At 37.1% G+C, this 22,476-nt stretch overlaps 1 protein-coding gene across 1 annotated transcript in view; it reads left to right on the plus strand.

The window, feature by feature from the left end:
- Positions 1-1,547: 1,547 nt before the first annotated feature.
- The window catches only part of syt9b (synaptotagmin IXb), a 44,679-nt gene continuing 23,750 nt past the window's right edge, over positions 1,548-22,476 (plus strand). Inside the window, exon 1 of the mRNA XM_088418111.1 lies at positions 1,548-2,015. Within this exon, the coding sequence (XP_088274237.1) occupies positions 1,868-2,015 (148 nt within the window). The 5' untranslated portion in view covers positions 1,548-1,867. The remainder of the gene's footprint in view (positions 2,016-22,476) is intronic.

Raw genomic sequence — 22,476 nt, forward strand, 5'->3', positions numbered from 1 at the left:
ACTATTTCTACAGAAAAATGTATAGTTTTTAAGACAAGTACAATATTTTTGGAAAACATTTGCTTACTTTTGGGACTTGAAACATGCATATCCTTAAAGCAACAACAAAAAACTTAGAGAATGTGTTAAGTGTGTACCATGCGAACAAAAGTGGTAGTGTTTTGGGTAATAAAAGACTACATTTCCCTGCGAACTACTAAGCTGGTTGCTCTTCATTTTCAGTTCAGTTTTCTGTGGCGGGGTTCTTGTCTGAGTGCCAGCAATAGAGATTCAGACCCTCTCACACCATAACAAATATAGCATTCAACAAGTTGTAATTCTGATTCTTCAGAAGAGTTTTACAAGTATTTTTTTTAAAGCATAATAGTTCATTAGTGTTAATTTACCCTATACATATGTAATGTTTTGATGGCAAAATATCCATTCACCTCAAGTCCAGGGTCACTAGTGATAGGTTAATCTGTATTATTTTTATAGGACTAAAAAAGATTAAATTCAAATTTACCACAAACATTTTAAAACCTTGAATGAATCCAAGGGAACTGACACGGTAGTCCCAGTTTCACTCAATGCCTACAGTAACCCTATGTGTGCCTAATAAAAATGTTTTGACAGAAGGTTTAATATGGGCCATTGCAAAGTTCCTCTGAGCAAAAAATATATATATATATATTTATTCACCGGACAGAAATTTCTTTTTGGTAGTATTACATTTGGCGTTATTTTTCAGTTGTGGCGAACCTGTCTGTTGCTATTCATAAACCGACAAAGACAGGCATATGTGCAGAAAGCCGTTTAATTTATTGGCTCTTTAACACAGTGCTTCTCAAATAGTGAGACGGGCCCCCCTGGGACGGCGCGAGGTGATGCGAATGACGCCAGAGAAAGGCTTTGTTTTTGTCATGTGAAGTGTCATTGCAATAAAATGAGAATGTTCTTTTTTTTTTTCCAGGGACTTTAACGCACTTGGTTATTATTTTCGGTTTAAGGCTAAACTGTAACCTGTACAAACGCTTTAAAAACAATTAACAGTTGATTTATATTGCTTTTTTCTTTTGTCAGTATTAAAAATGATACAAGTTTATGTTACTTTTACACTTGTCATAGATAATAATTTTATTTTAAGTCAGCGCGGTCGAAGGGGCTGTGAAAAATTTTCTCGCTCCTACGGGGGGCTTGGCAAAATATTGCTTTAATGGCAGCTTTTTTCATTGAGCTTGTTCTTTATTATTCATGTAAGTTAAGGCCAAAGGCATGCATTCAGCTCATTGTTTAGATCTATGACAGGGACGTGGCTAGGGAACATATTACCTCGACAGTGTGTTAAGCGTGACCAATCAAATTGTTGGCATAATATACTATGGGTTTACACATGCTCAATTCTTGAACATGCATGAAGTATTTTGAAAACCCAATCAAGCTGATCCTTTTTTCCACTGTTGTTTGATAACACAAAGATGAAGTGAAGGACTGTACTGTTTGCAAATGCCTTTGGAGAAAGAGGAGGAGGAGAGTGATGGAGTCATGACTTCCTCTTCGTCTCAGCATCCCATTGAAAAGATCACCGAGTGCAGAGAGCATCCAGTCACTCATTCATTCGTATCCATTGATGCTCGCGGACATAGAAAACGACAGCAGTTGGCAAGGCCGTTTTGACGAAAAGAAAGATATCGCCATGATGTTTTAAATCGAAGGAAACTCGTTAAAAGCCAAATTACTGCACGAAAAAAAAAAAACCTGGTGGATGCGTCGCCACCCACCCAGGGGTGTAACCGCGCTGCCTGTGCCTGTGGTGCGTCTCGGTCCGTGCGACTAGAGTGGAGGATCGGGCAGGGTGGCCGAGCAGTCAGGAGGATGCTGGAGGGCAATGCCTGGAGAAAGAGAGTATGAGATTTGTCGAAAGGCGCTTGAACTGCTCTCCGACTTGTGCTCCAAAGGAGAGGTGCAGGACGACAACTGCTTGGATTTCACCTACTACTTCAGGGACCTCGCTAGACCTCGTTACACGGACTCTGGTAAGGCTCAATTTATGCGAGTTGACACGTAACGCTGCGTGGCTCCCGAAACCATATTACGGATGATATATTTACGTTTGCGTTAACTGATCTCTGTGTTTTTATTGTGTTTTGTTTTAACCATCCAATCACCACCACATGTTAATACGCGCGTAACTTTGCATCACACAATTCTTATAACTTTACTAGTTTATACATTTAGCGATGGCGCCTCATTTGAGTCCAAATGTGAGAACGTGGCAGTTGAGAACTTGTTGCGTGTATCTTTGAAAGTATCAATTGTCTCTGGGCGCAGCAATCTAAAATGTATTTCCCCCCTTCTTTCTTCTTCTAATGGACTAGATGGATTGCGATGGAGAAAAGCCCCACCCAACATTCCCCTTTGCTCCGAAGAGCACTTTACAGACTTGGCTTCCGCAAAAACAAGCAAGAGATAAAAATGCATTTATGTTGTTTAACTTGCACATTGGTGGATTTGGCATCCTTTACAAATTTGCTTTAACAAAATGCAGTAAAAAAAGACCGTTCGAAAAACTTTCAAACATCACAAATTAAACAATATAGCAGGACATTCATTTATAAATAAATAGATAAATAAATAAATATCGTATCTGTGCATTGACTACAGTATGTCAATCTATAATTGTGCATTTGGAGCTAGTTGACTCTGTTAATTGCCTCTGAGGCGTGGCCTTTGCCTTTTAAAAATGATACAATCCATCATTAAACATGTATGATGAAGAGGAGTTTCAAGCTACCAGATTGCTTCCCCCAAGGAGCTGTGACCCACTTCCTCTTGTATTAGACTGCTCTAAATGCAAGAGCACAGTTTGATCTACATCAAACAACAGTCCTGTAAACTGAGAGACTGCCGTCAGTCAAGTAGCTTCAGTACAATGAGTTATGTAATTTGCAAAACAAACAAAAAAAAAAACAAAACTACAAAATCATCCTGTTAAAACATTCAGACAAGTGATTTGAGACTATTCTTTGAGCCATTATAAACAGAATGGTTATCCGTTTATTTGTCATATTGTAGCATCCGGATGCAGATGGCAACCTTCACAGAGTGAACGATGCCGTTTTTCTTTTTTCTTTTTTTTCATCCCTCTGTGTTAATTCCTTTCACACACATGAACAGGTATGCATGTACCAAGAATAAAACAAATGCTCAATTTAGAAAGGATAATTTCTACAAACGTGGGTGATGTAAATGTTAGCTGTTTTTGAGTTGCTCATCACAGTGTTGTATTATTTCATACATTTTCTGGAAATGAATTCAAAAGACATCTAAGCTCATTAAATGTCATGCCACATAATACTTTGTGTATCAAAGCCCAGTGAATTCTTGAGCGCAAACCAAAATAAAAATGTCATTTAAACAACAATTTCTGGTTGGCACACATTGCCAGTAATGCAAATTCCTATTAGACCTACTATATATGCCAAGTGCATTTCAAAGCATGGGACAGGAGGAACATAGGTGCAAATAAAAATAAATTCTTGATAATGTAAGCCTATCTGTATACTTCTGCTGAGAAAGACTGTGTGTCTATCTGAATTCAATGTTATTTTTGTAATGTGTTGTAATCTTGATTAGTTCTACGTAAACCAGGCAGGATGATTTATTGTTAGCTGCTGCTGTTGGAATGCAGCCCTTCTAAGGAGTTGCTTGGATCAAAGGGCTATGGCATGAACAAATGGTTGTTGCTGCTCTAGTTAGTAGCTGAGGGAATGTGTTGATGCAATAAACAGCGCAAGCAAAACCTTGGAGTCTGTAATTGTAATTAGGTCAACGCCAGTCTAGGCTTTCTTACGCATTTTTGACCTGGAGCCGATCCGCATGGTTTGTGTCACTGTCCTTCAACCTATAGCATAGTAAGGTGCAGTCAAGAAAGTCACACACTCAATACCTCATGGAAAAATAATTTGCTTGGCATTACTGACATCTAACATTGCTTATCGGGAAGACAAAATCATCTTTCTGAGCCTACACACAGTGTTGACGTTCTTCAATTGCCCCAGTTGGGATGATAAAGTTTTAATTGAATCGAGACCAAGGATCATTAAGCAGCTTCTTAAAATAAATAAATATAAAACAAGTGGACAATACCCACATGGGACTTTTGTGTTTACATGCTCCCGTACCCTTAATTTTAGTTAATGTTTTTATTTCACGACTCCAAAATTATTGCCAGACTCAAATGTGTTTACAATAACAATACGGTGCATCTTAAATTCCAATTTTTAGATTATTCCGGTATGTACCAGGTATGTATTGATGAGACTTTCCACCAATCTGATCTATCTAATCAGCAAAAGTCTTGCATATTTTGTGTCATCCGTAATGTCAATCCATTCAGATTTTATGGATGAAAACTGCAGATTTAACACTGTACAGCTCAAATACATTTTTCACTGGTAGGCTGAACCTGATGGAATTTGTTGGCCAATTGTTTGTCATTGTGCTTTTTTCCTTTGTGGTGCGATAATTCGAATGAACTGCCTCAAAAGTCTGAAGTAACACATGTTTAAGTTTGAGAATTGATCTTACAGGTATCAGGGACATCAATAGTTTAAAATTGAGCCCCAAGCCACTGCTGCAGGTTCGATGGTCACCTCATTACAGTACACACTTCTATTTTTGTTTATGTATGTTTTTTCTTGGAAACATGACTCCATGTTGGACAAAGCCTAATGTATGTATTATAGTCCTCATGATATTATGAAATTAGCTTTACGATGAAAAACGTTATTGGACAAATATAAACTGTAATCCTGAAGACCATGGTAATTGATTACCAACTGTTGCCTTGGCATCAGCTATATAGGGCTAAACAAAAGCTGGTCATACTAACTCAAGCCCTGTTTTTTTTTTTTTTTTGGTGGGAAAACACACACACACACACATGTATACACACACATATGTATATATATATATATATATATATATATATATATATATATATATATATATATATATATATATATATATATATATATATATATAGAGAGAGAGAGAGAGAGAGAGAGAGAGAGAGAGAGAGAGACATCACCTTTATTACCATTATACCTGCACTTAATGAGCTTGAACCACTCAAGAACATACAACATGATTGATTGACGGGGAAACAGATGGAAAGAACTGTTGTTATCCACCATCCTGGGACACATTATTTAAAATTACGTTCATGAAATATTTTGAATTTCATTTAAAATTGGAGCATAATGGTCGACTGGTTGGCATGGCCACCACAGAGTTCAGAGGTTGTGGAGTTTGAAAGTTCTCTTTGTGCTTGCATGAATTTTCTCCAGGTTTCGCTTTCCTCCCACGTTCTGAAAACATTTATGTTTTTTATTTGAAGACTTAAATTTCTTCCCAGGCTTCAGCGTGACTCCAGTCACGTAACAAGGAGGAGTTCTCTGCTCTGCTTATAGCGCCAATTAGTGATTTTTGTGTTTCCTGTTCAAATACATTGGCAGCCGTCACATCAGATTCCCAATCCCAAACTGAAAGTGTATTTTTCTATCGCTTGTCCTGTCTCCAATATAATGTTGTCAAACACCTTTAATACGCACTTCTAATTTTTTCAGTCAGGCTTGTGCATTTAATGTTAGTGCGTTACAGACTGACGCTCATTGCATAAATCTGCAAAGAAAATGCTTGATGTGTGGCATACCGTTCTTTGCGAGTAAATCACCACAATAAATATATGCCATTGCATTTTTCATCTTTTATTGAACACTTAAATTGATTACCAAAAGCAAAAGCCCTCTGTATCAATGCCAGTACAAGCAAATGTGTCAGAATATTTACTTAACAGCATACCCTTATGTAATACGCTGATGAAGCTTTCAAAAACAAAACAAAACAACACCAAAAGATTTATTACAATGTCTTCGAGTGCTTTTTGTTCTCTTCTGAGTATTTGATGGTTTTGCAATGCACAAGAATATCCAGGGGAAATAAAAAATGTTTCTTTCAATCTCTCCATTGCATAAAAGTTTGTTTTTATGAATTTCAGAAGCACTAGATGATTCAAGCATTCATTAAATATTTGTAGAATTTCCTCATTACACTTTTAATTGCATTTTGAGGTTCTGTTGCTAGGCAACATTGCAGTATTCTGGACTCATTTTAGGACCTGTTGAAATGCATTTCCTGGATCAGCTCAACCCTGTTATGGCTGTCTGTCTCTTCTTACATTTCATTAGTCACAAATCAGTTTTTTTTTTTCCCCACACTTTTATGTACCTCGCTTCCTTTAAATGCTGCGCATTCTTCCAGGTATTGTTAATGCCGAACAATTTCCCCACACTGCAAAAGAATATCATGCAGATGTTTCCCTTTGGACCCGCTTTTCTATGCCCTTTTACTTCACTTATTGTCTCTTATTGACCTACTGCTGACTTAGCTGCTGCATCTTATTGAGCTGTTCTCAGAGGTTGACTCCTGGGAGGAGGCACCACAGTGCTATCTAATGAGAAGGCATGAAAAGGAGCCTCTCGCTCCCCCGGCAGCAGAATTCTACTCAAAATAATAACCGAGCCTTGATCATAGGCTTTTATTATGAAAATTTAATCCAAAAGTAATATGAGTACAGATAAGTAACGCTTTGCATCCACTCCCTAGTTTAAGGGCAGTACTTTTATTTGATTTTATTAATGGGGGTAGATAAAAACTCTCTGACACTGTATGAAAAGATAACTGTCCCACTTTTTCCTTTGCTAAATCAGAAAGCAACTGTTACTAATCACAGGGTTAAGGTTAGACTAAGTTCAATTTCACAGGCCAGACCCTAACCTGATTGGCATCACCTTTTGTTGAATCAAGAAATCACCTAAACATAATCTGTTGGAAGAAGTGAATAGGCTCCAAAATCCCAAGAAAAAAAAATCCGTCTTTCCACGATCCAAAGAAATCTTTGAAGAAATGAGTAAAAAAGGGAGTGAAATCTATTTGAAAAGGGTTACGCTGTCATTTCTAAGGCAGTGGGGCTCCAGCGAACCACTGTCCAAGCCATTATCCGCAAACGGAGAACTGGTAACAATGGCAAACATTCCTGGGAGGGGTTGACCAGCAAATATTACTCCAAAAGTGCGACCATGATCCATGCAGGAAGTCAAAAAATCGATGCAGAGAGAAAAAGAGGGATTCTCTGATGTTTGCCTTCTTTTGGGATGGAACAGGTACACCTCCCATCATTCCCATTAAAATCAGCACAGTCAACGGCACATAGTCCTTGACTTGCAACCCCAATTGTGCGTGTGTACTGTATGTGGCTTATGCATTTGTAAAAACGACTTTAATGTCACTACCTGAGTTGCATGAGAAAGTGGCATCGTTCCTGAGCTTAAGCAACTATGAGACATGTTTCAGTACCATACCAGCTGGCAAAGATATGAACTTGAGTCTGGAGTAGAATGTTTGTAGTCATGGGGATGAGTGAGTTCAGGTAACCTTCTCAGTGACTCACAATCAGGATGCAGTGATGGTGGTGTGATGTTAGAGCTCAACAGGGATTTATTGGAAAATCTTAACGGAATTTGTCCGAGAACTATTGACCAGAATTAAATGGTCTTCTACTAGATGACAGGAGGTAAAATCAAATGGTTTATCCACTTGTTGCCATTCTTAGAAGAGAATAAATCGTGGCTGAATGGAAGTAGATCACCCTTGTGTTCATTTAGAAGGGCGGGATTTTGGACTAAATAAGAATATTTGTAAGTGAAGTGAGAAAAAAACAGCACTGTTATAAATTAGTCCTGCTTTTACATAATTTTTGGGTGGTGTAAAATAAATAAATAAATAAAAATAAAAAAAGGCATTGGTTCAATATGGGTTTAAAAAGAACCCGATAATGGGTAACAAAGGACCGACCCAAAGTTTTTAGTTAATTTGACCCAACGTTCAGGATTATTCTGCTTGAATGGGTTGTTTTCTACAAGACAACCTCAAAAAAGGGTTTATTTGGCGTAAAACAACTCAGGAGATTAAGTCAAATTAATTGATCCAAATATTAGGTCAGTCTGCTTTTGACCCATGATTGTGTTGTTTTTCATCCAACTGTTTTTAAAGAGTGCCGGCAGTTGTGCAAATGAAATAGGTGGTCAGAAATAAGCAGCAACAATTGTAATTGACTGTGGAAGTGGAACGTAAAGAAACGTGCAACTTGACAGCCAGAATTCAGCCAGTCTTCTCCATATACGTAGAACAGTAATTCACAATTAAAAATTAAAAAAAAAAACAATGTTATTTTATGTAGTCTTAAAAAGTCTTGGAATGATAGTAATTAGAGTTGTTCCCATGTGAGGTTTTTATTTAAAAAAAAAAAAAAACATACATAAGAATGACTAATTTCCCCATTGTGATAGAGGGACATCCATCAAACATGATCAAACATCCTCTTTTCAATCTTCTTTAATCAGTACATTGGCCAAAACCGGGCCTGTATAACAATACTGTAATGGTAACATTTTATAGAGTTAACAACAATCTTACCATTTACATCTTATCAGTACCTACAGTTTTATTGCAGTTCTTCCTAATTTCTCAAATACAGTATTGAATTCAAAGGTGAGATGTTTTTTAATACCTTGTAAACCCATGAAATAACAATAAACCAAATTAGGCTACCTTTACGTCTCCATGAAGAATATTTTTGTGATTAACACGTACCAACCATTTATGTCATTTAAAATACCTGAATCATCAAACAGATAATTCTGTATATTTAATCATTATCCTTTAAAATAATCAAAATTTACCATCCAAATATGGCATGGCATGGCAATTTACCAAGTCGATGCTTTAGCATGTACTCGAATGGACCATCACAGGCACTCATTTCACAGTGGGTGTGTCACACTGAATAAACATTTCTCAATTTGCATTTGAATATTGTGGCACCTTAATGTTGATTTCCAAAAGAGATTGACTCATCAAAAAAGTATATTAGCATTGGCAAACATGGCTTTTCTCTTTGGTATCCAAGCGGAAAAGAAGCGACCAGTTGATCACAAAGGTAGTAATGGTGGATTGCTTGACATTGCAGGATGCGCAAAACATTAATATTTAAAAAAAAAAAAAACAACAACACATGTCCAAACAATAATACTAAAAGTTAACTGCAATAAACATGCTCTATTAAAGAACTTCTGTCATTACTGGGATTAAGAGTTCCATTTTGCTTTATTATTCATACCTGTGCAATTGGGGCAAGAGCTGGTGTGCGTGTGTGCATTGGACGATTGTGTGGTGCGTTGCTGTTAGGTTCAAGGAACCTAAAACATTTAATGAGCAAAAAAGCAAAAAGACGTTCTGTCTGGGTTTTTTCGGGTTTTTGGATTTAGTTTAAGTAGTTTTTGGATATTTCCTCTGATTCATTCGTGTTGGTTTCCCTGCGTCTGCCTTTTTCTCAGTCTCGTTAGTTTTATCTCGTCCACCTGTTGTCCGTGTGCCCCCGCTCCTCCCGTGTTAGCCAATCCGGTTCCCCTGCCTCTTGTCCCCATCCAGTGTGGTGTGTTTTCTGTAATGAGTTTTCATGTATTTAAACCACCAGCCCTCTGTTGCCTTCATCGGATTATTGTACCTCTCGCCCCACCGATATCGTCAATTCGTGTTCCCTGTGCCGCTGTACTCGCCCTCCATTCTTCCCCGTCGTCGGAATTTAGTCTCGTGAGTTATTCCGTTCCTCAGTTATTTTGCTACTTATCTAGTTTTTGTCTTCTGCTTTCCCTGCCTTGTTTTATTATTAAAAGAGCATTTTTGTTTGAGCACACCCTCTCCGTCCTCCTGCGTTTTTGAGTCCCTTTCCCTCCACCACCTCACGCCGCCATGCCACGACGTGACAAAGAAGACAAGGACCTTTTCTTGCGAGGAAAGCCGACAGGAACCTTCACCTTCTGAAAACTTCTTCCAGTCTGGTTACAGATCCTTTCCGCTACCCATTTATTCATTTGGGTTGGCCCTAGGTACAAAGGTCATTGCTGCCCTGAAGGATTGGGGTAGACATTTGGCAACAGTGTAAACAATTGGCTTACAATAGTGAGAATGCAATTTAGAGTTCATGCTGTTATCTCCTTCTTCAGGAATGGGATGCTCAACTAGTCGGGTCATGAAACCCCCGTTGGTTGGGTCATGGGCCTGTCTCTTTCTTGCAACTGCTTGAGCGCATCAATTCCTCTTCTTCACAACCAACAGTAACACAAAATATTTATCCTAATCTACCAATATACTGATTGCATAACAAACATACTAACTGATTACATAACAAATATGCAAAGTGATTGCATTACAAATATGGGATAATCTATATGCAATTATTCTAACAATTGTTCACCCTACTTTATCTTCTCAGTTATCAAAAACAATAAAACTCAGAGTAGTAGTGCCGTGTTATGGTGAATAATCCATTGCAAAAATATCTTGCCTGGTTTTGGGTTTGTGTTGTAGTTGCTCAATCAAGTTTTGGAGCAGCTGTCTGTCAAAGGACAGCGGTGTCCAAACCCAGTCCTCGAGAGACGGTATGTTGTCCAGGTTTCTTCCCCTGACACACCTGATTCAAATGATCAGCTCATCAGCATGCTCAGCAGATAACTGATAACGGTTCTGATCATTTGAATCAGGTGTCTTGGGAAAGAAACCTGTAAAACATGCAAGACACCAGCCTTCAAGGACCGGGTTTGAACAGCTTTCGATTAAACTGATATTGCAAATGCCAATTAGTATACAATGTACTTATTTTTGTAAGCTGTAATTGCAGTTCGTGACTTTAGCTCATTGTTAGCGCTCTGATTTCCCCACCTGGAGACATGTCCCCGGGCACCCCAAAATAGGTACAGGTAGATCGCAAGTGGTTGGCTGCTTGAAAAGAAGATCAAAGAGGTTTGGCCATCCCTGCCAAGTAATGGACAGAACATTTTTTACATTTCTTAACACAGTAAATCAAGTAAGACATAAAATGCAGCAATAATCTCACAAAGTGAGGTTGTGATTTTTGATTGACTGCCTTAAAAAGGTGAAAATGTGTAGGTTGGCTAGAAGTCATCTTTCGAGACATTTTATGACTTTATTTAATTATTTATTTATTTAATTATGAGTTTAAAAATGCTTCTGATTTCTTTACCTCAGATGCCATGTATTAACTGCTGCTTATTTTATTTTATTTATTTTTTTATCAAAACAATGCTTACTTGAATCACACCTTTATAAGCCGTGTGTGAGATCTAGATATCCAACCAAGCAGTGAAAGTGGCAGTCAGTAGTAGTGACATCAAACAATGTCTAGTGATTTTGAAGCATATGCACTATGGTGTCTCAGAGACCATACTTAGTTTGCTAGACAAATTTCTTTAAAGAAAGAAAAAAAAAAACAGAGAGAGAGGTGCATTATGGCACTCCGGTCTCCTCACACATTCCGAAAACATGCATGGCAGGTGTATTGGACACTCCAAATTGTCCTTAGGCATAATCCTGAGTGTGAATGGTCGTTCGCCTCTGTGAATGGCTGGCAGCCAGTCCAGGGTATCCCCCGCCTACTGCCCGATGACGTCAGCACGCAGCGACGGGATAGCAACCCTAGTGACGATAAGGAGCTCATGAAAATGAATGGATGGATAACCATGAGCAAAGATACCAAACTGTCGCGGTATTAAAATGATCGTTTTTTTTCCCATTGAAACCAATTATTTTAATAAAAAAAAAAAAAATGCAATTGTGGTCTCAATATTTTCAAAGAGGTGACATTGATTCAATTTTTCAAGCTCTCGTGATACCATATCTCTCGTCCTATTATGGTTATATCATATTAAAATGTTAACTGTGAGGCACACTAGACTGGAATAAAACTTTTGAAAAATATGACCATGAATTTTCTTAATAAACATTTCATGTTATCACTTGGAACCCTTAAAATTATACATAAAGTAAGTTTATTTGACCAGCACAAGAATAAACATGTGTTTTGAATAAATGAGCACTCACGTTTGCCTTTTTGAAGTTGCATTTTGACAGCCATCTTGTAATGACATCCAAAAGGGATGTGCTAAGTGAAGAAGTGGCCGGAAGTGGCGACATCATCAAAATTCACCATATTTATTGGTGTAGACAAGCAAACATGGGGTTAGGACAAAAACTTCCTTATCCTCCATACATGCCAAGAAGTTAAAAAAACAAAAACAGATTGGCATTTACATATATTCAAAGAGCCAGCTTTTGTTGGGGCACCTCTGCCAATCATATTTTATTTATGTTGCGTTTACTTGCTTCTCTAGTTAGACTGAAACTGGGAAAAAAAATTAGAACCAATCACTGGTCATACACAGCTTTTAATATTTTTATGGCAGTTGGATATTAGAGCCTGGATTATTACCCCCCCCCCCAAAAAAAAACAAACAAAAACAAAACAAACAAACAAAAAAAACAGGTTTCCTACCAGCGTGCTCACTAACTTGAACAAAACATGCCAAAAACCATGCAATCACTTTAGTCGCTACGGCTCAATGATGCAACACAGTGCCATGCCGGCAAATGCAACGAAATTGAAAAATGTTCAATTCTGGCGCAGTGCCACTCTGACTCCCAGTGACACACCCAATACAAGATGTGGTTGCAGAGTGATTTCAAAGTGGTGGTGTTTTACCATAAATGGCATCAAGAAAATGGAGACTAAAACAATGAATGTAGCATCCCATTGGTAGGAGCTCAGGTTCATCTCAGAGACAAATGATGCACCATGACGTGGTTGGGAAAGCGCAACAACGAATAGTGATCTCTTCCATGTTTTTGTATGATTACTTATGATTATACCAAGTGGAATAAGCATGTGATGTTTTTTGTTTTTTTTACCTTCAACTTTAGATATAGAATAGCTTCACATGATCCACATGTAGTCATGTGTCCTCCAACTAATCATAAATGAAGACAGGGTTTTCTGTTGCAACAACCTGCGTGAAAATAACATGAGGAAGGACTAAGGTACTGATACTTCTTGCTGGAGAGATTAACAACCATTGCCAAATATGGATCAATCAGAACCATCCTGAATACTACCAAGGATGGGTTCTGTTACAGCGCAGTGTGTAAGTTAGTTGAAAGAGTAGATGATCCCCATAAAGAGTAATATTTTGCTTTTTGTAGCGCTGATGGTTTTGACCACGGAAATCTGGGGAAGGCACTGCAATATAAAGTTGTAAATAATGGATGGATGTGGAAGCACAAGACAAACAACTGTAACAGGGAAAAGCCAGCAACCACATAAAGACAATGTTTTGTTTGATTTAATGTGACGTGAGTGCGTGTGAATAAAGTGTACCTGCTCATTCTGCACAACACTGTGTTTAACACCTGGGGCAGGACACCTAGCAAAGTCCTAATTGTCACATGTGCTGAATGTACCCATACACAAAGAAATTTAGAGTTGAAAGCAATATTGCCATCTGTTTGTTTGTTTTTTTTCTTTTTTCTAAAAATGGTTACACAAGCAGAACATTTTTCCTACTGACAAAATTCTCTGTGCATGCATTTTCACCTACCTTTCAGATATGGGCCATCATAATTCATCTCTAATATAATTGTATGTGATATATTCTTCTAAGGACATACTACCCAGAGAATATGCATAATGAACGGTGCAGCAACATTGTCTTTGGTAGAGACAATTCCTGGGCAAGCCCAAATCGAAGGTGCACGCTCTGTGTGTAACAAACCTTTTTGCATAAACAATAGTTTTTGCACACGGACAACTTTAGTAAAATGGGTTTTGTATTCATGCCAAACCGTCACCAATTGGACGTCATGATTCTGCACCTACGGCTAGATGATGAATACACAATTTAATTGCAGTGTCTGCACCCCCAACTAGGTGATGGTGATACACCTAAATCTGTTTACCCCTTGGCAGTGAACAAAAAAAAAAAAACAAACAAAAAGAAAAAACATGAAGAAAACAAAATGGCATCATGGCAACTTGAGAAGATAGAAAGGAGATTGGAAAGCCCACCACTAGTGGTATCTCCATGGATTGTTGATGGGTCCTTCAGGCACCGTAGGCTAGGGGACGAATCAAAAACAAAAGCGGATTTGCTGAGATGTGCTATTGCTAGGCTTAGCTAATGCTAACCTATCCAAATTCGCTGCCGAGTCCTCTCTTGCCAGATAACCATAACACACAAAATGGATAATCTGGAAATACAGTGATCCCTCGCTATATCACGGTTCATCTTTCACAGCTTTGCTGCTTCACTGATTTTTTACAGTGTGGATATTTTTTTTACAGTGCATTGTGCTCTAAATCCTGATTGGTTCAGGGGCTTTACTGTCATCTAGAAATAAAATATTGACGCTGTACTGTATTGGTTTTTCACTTGTCAATTTATTACAAAAGGCAAGAGGATCCGAAAGCTTGCTTTCGTCTCTCCTGTGTCTCTCCTGTAACCGCCCGTGTAGGCTCAGCTCAGCACACACGCACACGTTACTAACGTGCTAGTAAGCACATTTAATTGACAGCTTGGTCTCTGGGAGACGATCACGTGACTCGTAGGCATGCCGAGAGCAAACGCACACGTCTGTGTGCCTACATAGAGAGCAATGGAGAAATGCACAGCTTTGGAAATCTGACTTTTACTTTTTTTTTGTTTTTTGTAATTTTTTTTTTGTAATAAATTGAAATTTCAAGTGTATTGTTATGATTTAAGAGGCTTCACTTTAATTCGATGTCCGGATGTTTGGGCTTTAAAACTGGTTTTGATTTTTGGTTTTATTCTATAGTTCAGTATAGCATTGTAAAATAATGAACAAAATAAAGCTGACTACTTCAAGGAATTCACTTTGCTCGTGTTATTTTTGGAACGTAACCCCCACGATAAACGAGGGATCACTATATAACATGTGAAAATTCGCTAAATTCGGGATTGTTGCCTTTAGTAAATACCCCAATCTTGGCTTTAAATTAAGATTCCCTTCATTTCAACGCAACCATACTTGAGACTAACAATGGCACAATGTGGTTAGGCTTCATCACCAGATTGTCATTTCCAAGAATGCCCACATGAAAACAATATAGTTACAACTTTATTTCATGCTTGTGACCTTAGTGCATAAACAATAGTCCAATTTCATTTTAGCAAACTTGTAACAACAATATACCAAATTAGGTATCCAACAGGTAGATAACTGTCAAAGACAAAGCGGACTACAATGAAATGCTTCAAATACAATTGATAAGCTGTATTACCCACAAACATAATAGAAACATACAGTACAACCGGTAAATATGAACATGGAAAACACAAAGTGTGGCAAAAACTAGAAGATTCTTTAGAGTGGAGATCAGTAATAACCAGTGTTGGGCAATTTACTTCAAAACTGTAATGCATTTTTTATTACTTATTACTGTCATTTCAAAGAAATTTTAGGTCAAAATATTACTGTATTTGAAATGTAAGGCATTACACCACCATTGTATTACTTTTATATTACGCTCACCAACATAATTGGAAATATGGATTTGCCATTCCAAATCTAACTCATTACGCTCATTATACATACAGTGGGAGGTTGCTTTAAGCCTATAACCAGTACAAATCATTTGATCCACCATTATCATAATTATAATAAAGTATAATAATTATAATAACTATAATACAAGTCAATTTCGTTTTAAATTTATTTTTGCTACATATATATATTTTATAAATAAAATCGTTCTCCATATTCTGTTCTTTTCGTGTCATATTACATCCATATGGGTACACTCCTTCTAAGTGCTGTTTCAGTGTAGAGTTTTTAGCCAATTAGAATTCAGCAAACGTGTTCAACTGTAAAAAAAAAATGAAGGTTTTTAGGTGCGCCTTATAGTGTGGAAAATACGGTAAGCTTTACCTGTTTCTTTTGAATGTTTACAGTTGAACAATGTTGGTCATATTGATATTGAGTTATTATGCTATTGAGAGTTTAGCGTTATTATTTGAGTTATTATTGTTATTGCTTTGAGTATTACTATATTGTAATTGTAAATTGTAATTGAAAAAGTAAAATATGTCTTTAATTAAGGGTGCGTCTTATAATCCGGTGCGCCTTATATATGGAAAAAAAGTTTTAAAATATGTCATTAATTGAGGGTGCACTTTATAATCCGGTGCGCCTTGTAGTGCTGAAAATATGGTAATAATTTTTGCATCATGCTTTTCATAGAGGGCCGAAAGTGCCAAAATTAAATCAATAAATGCACAATTAAATAAATAAGACTGTCATTATATAGTTATTTAATTGATTAAATATGGAATTAAATAAATCAATGTTTCAATAAATGTGTTGGTCATTAATCAAATTACACACACACACACACACACACTGTTTAATAAAATAAGAGTGTTCACTATAGATGGTTGGTCAGCTAAAGTAAGCAAGAACATGTTTTCATCAATTGCTTATCAAAGAGAGATTTGGAACAAATCTATAAATGCAACCTTCTGTGCTACTGTTCTCTTTGGGGGGTTTAAGCTTGAGTCACCCCAGAGCCACTAAAACATCAATGTCACAGCTCGTATCTGTAAAATTCAATCAGATTGCTCGACAAGAGTAAAGTGGCTCTCATGTTCTCCATTTATGTGATTGTGGCTTCACCTACGTTTGCTTGTCCCAAATGACAACTCAATAGGTGCTCCTTGATTAAAATCCACAGATATGCAGCCATTTTCCTGCAATGTTTTAGGACAAAACCTTTCATGTTTGTCTTGTGTTTTGTTTTTTTTCCCATCAACAGTAAAAATAATTTTTGTGTATACTTCAAACCACACTGTTAGATAAGTGATTATCAACTGTTATAATGTCAGTGCCTATATTTTTCCATTGTCGCAGGGAAAATACTTTTTATTAAATAAATTTAGAGTATTAAAAATGATTACCATGTAAAATACACATTACATATTTCACTTTGCACTGTAAATATTGGAGTACAATCTTACAAATTAGAGCGAGAAAGAGCTTTTAAAACTTGAACTAACCTGATTCAAAATGCAGCGTGTGTAATGAAGATCTATATACATACAGTAATACACCAGTCATTGTATTCTGTGATGACCTAAATAAGAAGCAAGAAACAAAGAATTCTGTTCGCTCTGAGCATCAGCATGAGCCTGGCCTGACAGTTCAAGTGCAACCTGATCCTGGACCTCGATATTGCTCTGATTCATGCTTGCAACACATAACAGAAGCACAGCTCACTCCATGGGCCCCAAGCCCAATCACATTACAATAATCAAATTCTCTTGAGATACATAATGATGATTGGGGCATTTTCCAGTATACTGTGGGTACCTTACTGATTAGTGGAGCTACTGAATGCAATTAGCTGCTCTGAGCTGTAAAGAACTGAAGGCTTTGATTACAGACTGCAAGCAGGCATTAAAAATGGAACACCCAGTAACTAGAGGAAAGTGACAATTGTCTTTATTGCCATTTAAAAATAAGTGAAATAAGGTTGGATTGATTTAAATATCAACAAAGGTAATTATGACGAAATATTTTATCGGCACCGTGGAATAATACTGCATCCTCTATGTCAGTACCACAGGAGTACATTTGGCAAACACTGTGTCAAGACCACACATTAGACCATCTCTTTCAGTTCATCCCAGCTGGAGCCCTGGCCAGAGCAGCACGCAGTGTACTGTCATGTATTGGCCTCATTTCACATAAAGTTGGCTGTGCTTTATTCCTCATCGAATATATTGTATACTTCTTCTTTTCACTGTTGACTGTGCAAATGTGAGCGGTTGTAATGTAGTGGTTCAGCATTTTATACTATCTCAGCCACAATTCCTTGACAATGTCCTTTTCTTCAATTGTAATGACAGTCACAATTGCTCATTCTACTGTCAGTTTTCCAAATATCTATATCTATCTACCAGAGGTGTACATTTTACTTCTTTTTTTTTTCGTCATTTACATTTTGTCAGCACTCTGGACCCCTTTACATCTATCATTTTCAAAGGTCCATTGCTCTATCATTGAACTAAAAGAAAAAACAAAAACACAAAAAAAATCACTTACACTTTTGTTACGTCATCACACTTTATGAAACCATATTTGTGGACCCCACAACAGAGAATGAGGTCCTATATATATATATATATATATATATATATATATATATATATATATATATATATATATATAATTTGTGTAAAAAAGTTAATTCCACGTGGCTTTGTTTGTTAAACAAAAACAATAATGCATAGTGCAGTGCAATAGTGTCACCAAATTCTGTCCAATCAGAGTGAAATTCTGCCTCTTGACAAGACTGGCATCAATGTCTTTGTCAGGAAATAGGGTGGAATGATGAGGTAAATCTCTGGTTTCTGATTGATTCAGAGATGTTGGCAAATCTCATTTTTGCTGGAGTTTTTGAGAAAAAAGAAAAATCCTATAGCAGATAGGGCAGACCAGAGACATTTACGACTTGTTTGCAAGACCTCCATCTACGTGTAGACTACATTGTTATAAACTACCACTTAGCCCTGGAGGCAATCTAAACTTGCTGCTTAGTCTGATGATATATGAGATATTCGGATGGATTTCACCCATTAGTCAGCAAAATGGAGGATGCATTGGTTACTGACTGCTCACCTCTGATGATTACGACGTCAATTTCAATTACAATTTGTCATTTCTTTAAGGTCTCTCATAATTAGGCGGTCTGGCATCAGCGTCAGTGATAGACCAATGGACAGTTTACCTCTACTATCAACACTGCTCAAATGGAACATATCGTGTAACTAATTCACAACATTTTCACAATGTTAACAGGAATGAAAAAATTGGCAAACACAAGACAAAGGTTTTTGGAAGTTTGATCTTTTTCCATTTGACTTTATCAGGTTGATTCAGAGTATGATTATGAATCATTAAGTTGATTTTGTTTTAATGACCTTGAATTTATGCTATATTGTATTCTCAAGGAATAATAATCTATTCAATCTTTTAAATGAATAATTTTGTTTTTGTTAGCATGCCTGATATATGTTACACTGAAGATTCTGGAAAGAAGTTTTGGTTTTTTTGTTTTGTTTTTTTACATCCATTCCTCCGTCCATCCGTCCTCCAGTTATCTTGAATATGGGGCATCAAACACACAATAAAATATGCCCTATTAAAGAAATTTTCAAGAACACTACAGATATACAGGCATTTCCTGGCTGTACAGTACTTTTCCAGTCCGTAACATTGCATCAAGATTGCATTGCTTCACTACATTCAGCTTCAGCTACTGTATTGCAAAGCACTCTTTCTTTCTGAGTCAGACTCAGAATGACAAGCAAGTCTATGAAAGATCTACAGTATATGATAGAATATGACACTATGTACATATCATCCCTCAAGGTCTTCCTCTCTGAAAGTAACTATTCTGTGGTTCATGTGCTTGTGGAAGGTCTCTTCACACTTGAGCATTATCCGCTTGCACGTTCTGCTCACAAAAGAACATTCTTTCAGCCTGCAGTTCAGGTGAAGACTCATGCTGTAATGCAGGATACACTATTCTTTATCTTTCTTTAAAATGGTTTGGCCTTCGTCACAGAAAGTATAAATGAGCTGAGGAAATGACAAAAAAATAGTGTCAGATTAAAAGTTACGTCAATGACCACAGGTCAAACAATTGATCTCAAATATCTGAGTAATTCACTCGGTTGAATACCAATGAACATTTATTAACTGTAACTTCATTGCAAGGTTGTAAAATGCGGCTGGTAAAGAGCAAAAACATAAAATTGATATATTTTACATCCCACTGGTGTTTTACCTGATCTTTTAACTATATAGAATATCATTGCATTTGAAGCATTGATGTACTGTTTTATCTAAAGTAGTACTCAATTTTCTCAACTACATAAGTCACAAGATAGTTTAGGCAAGCTCAAACATGTGTTGTGTTGAAGCAGCCACCAATTGATTCTCATGTTTCATTATATTAGAGCAGTACTTTTTTGGCAAACTCCCTCTCGAGGAAAGGGAAAACATTTCTGCCCCCTCCTTTGAATGGAAATTAAGTTATCTGAAATGTTTGGTATCTTTAGTGCCGCAACACATTGACCATGGTGTACAGATGCAGATTTCCTCCTATAGTAGCATGAACGAATACATTTGCTCAGTTTGCTACAGAGACCATAAACGAGATCATTATCTATGAAAATTGTATGAGCTTACCTAAAAATTGTATCTTTTTTTTCAAAGAGAAGAAAAATAGAACCTTAAATCAACTTTCAGACTGTTACCTTTACTTACATGGTTTATACGAGTTACAGCTTATTCTGAATGTGAAAATAAAATGACTCAAAGTGCATCAACGTGCCTGAAAAAAAACGTAAATCCTTATTCAAATTAGAAACACCTTTAATCCACTGAACCATTTGATGCTGAAAGAAAATAAATATGAATGTAGTTTGATCGGGAACATTTACACCAATATCTTGAATATTTTAACCTGAAGGAAATTGTATAGTTTTCCTAAACCCCTCCCCCCTCATTGATCACTTAACATTTGCATGACTGTATGGATTGTTAAGGTTCATAGTCCTTTGCAAACCTAACTTTTGCTTGTTAATCACTTGTTACTTTTATTGACCACAAATATTTGTTGCACCATTATTCTTTTGCAACATGTGATGAGGTGTGACAACAAATTTGTACTGGTCCGTCATCGTTATTCATCAGCCACCTGGGCCTCCTTCTGTCATCATCAGTCCGTCATTTTTTTTAAGCTAAAGCAAACAGCAATCACCAGGACGTTGTATGGTACTTTGGCATTACCAGTGTTTGAGCATTTTATACATTTTTACTGGTCCATCATTTGTTGGCAAAAAGGGAATCCGGCAGTGCTGTTGTCAAGTTCTGCATTTGAGTTGGTTTTGGTTTTTGTTTTCATGCTAGGTGATGTTTTTTTTAACTACTATCACATTGTCATTTGTTGTGAAACACTGCACGAAAATGCAGGAAAATCAGCTTTTTCTTTGATTCACTCAGCTAAAGCAAATCGGTGTTGGATGTTCTCATTCTCAGAATTTGCTAACTCTGTACCTCACCATCCATCCACCTTTTAATGTGTTTTTACTCTTAACATAATTTCAAAACGATTAGACTGAACACCCTCCCAAGTTCAACCAAACAATGCACATTTGTCAAAACAACACGCTCTCCTCAATGGTTTCCTGTAGCTTACACAAATATAAACAAATACACGAATATCCGAATGTCTTGGTGGTTCTTCAGAAGGCCTTTGTTGAAACCTCTGACCAATAAATTATTTTACGTGTGAATGAGAGGAGTGCAAAAAGTCCTAGTACAGGAAGTTTTTCAATCTGTACCTGAGGTCTGAAATCGTCTTCCATAAAAGAAAAATCACACATAACCACTGTACATCTGCAACACATGCAGGAAAAACGTAAAGTAAAATCCAAGGTATTGTTGAGCTTAATTTGCCAGAAAATACATTTATCTTCATCTACATTGCACTAATTTGCATTTGGCTAACAGGGCGACATGGTGGGTGACTGGTGTCGGGTAATGGGGCTTTAGCAGGCTGATGGTTATGGTGACGCATGGTGGTCAACACAGGAAGTACACCGAGGTGATGGAATATTGCGCCATGTCAATGTAAAATTACCGTGTAATTATTGTCTTAAGATACCAGTCAGAATTGGCTTCGACTTTGATTAAGCAGCAATTTGTTCAGTATTTGTTCAATTAGAAAAATCAGCAGACACCAAATCATCTCTGAAGACAACCAATGTTAAAGAAGTCCATGAAACCAAATCATAATGAAGACACGTTATGAGGCCACAAGATCAACGCAAGCATTTTGCAATATTCATGCTCACTATTACTTTAGAATTGTCATTGAAAAGTGTTGATTGATCACAAGTGTTAAGAACTATGTTCATGTTTATTCTTTATTGCCTTTTAGACTGATTTGAACTATGTATCTGTATTCTGTTAGAATCATTTAATAGAATGTTCCAGTGGCAACTAGAAGCTTCTGGAACTTGCTGTGGAAAGTCACTAAACTGCCAAGTCTGCATACCAAAAGGGAAAAGGGAACAACTTCTGGAACTTGCTAGAAATCGAGTCATGGGGCTGAGTCCTATAAAAAGGCCACCACCCCAAGGCTCACAGCTCCCTGTTTGCCTTTGCCTGCCACGAGTGTGAGGACCTTCTCCAGGCTTCAGATGTAAGACTCCAAGTTGGACAAGGACTCTGTCACTTTCAGAATTGGACACTTTTATATTCTTGTGACGTTGTTAGTCTTGGGAGGATTTCTCGCATTTTAGTAAGGAAGCCATTCTAAATTATTAATCGGTCCGATAGACAAACCAATAATGTCATTAATTCGGAATCTATGAGAATTGAAAGTGATCACTTTGATTCTCATCCAATATTGGTATTAGACCGTTTAGAGACATTCTA

Source organism: Hippichthys cyanospilos, chromosome 6 (genome assembly GCF_059441005.1).
Source record: "Hippichthys cyanospilos isolate Australia breed blue-spotted pipefish chromosome 6, RoL_Hcya_1.0, whole genome shotgun sequence".
NCBI lineage: Eukaryota > Metazoa > Chordata > Actinopteri > Syngnathiformes > Syngnathidae > Hippichthys > Hippichthys cyanospilos.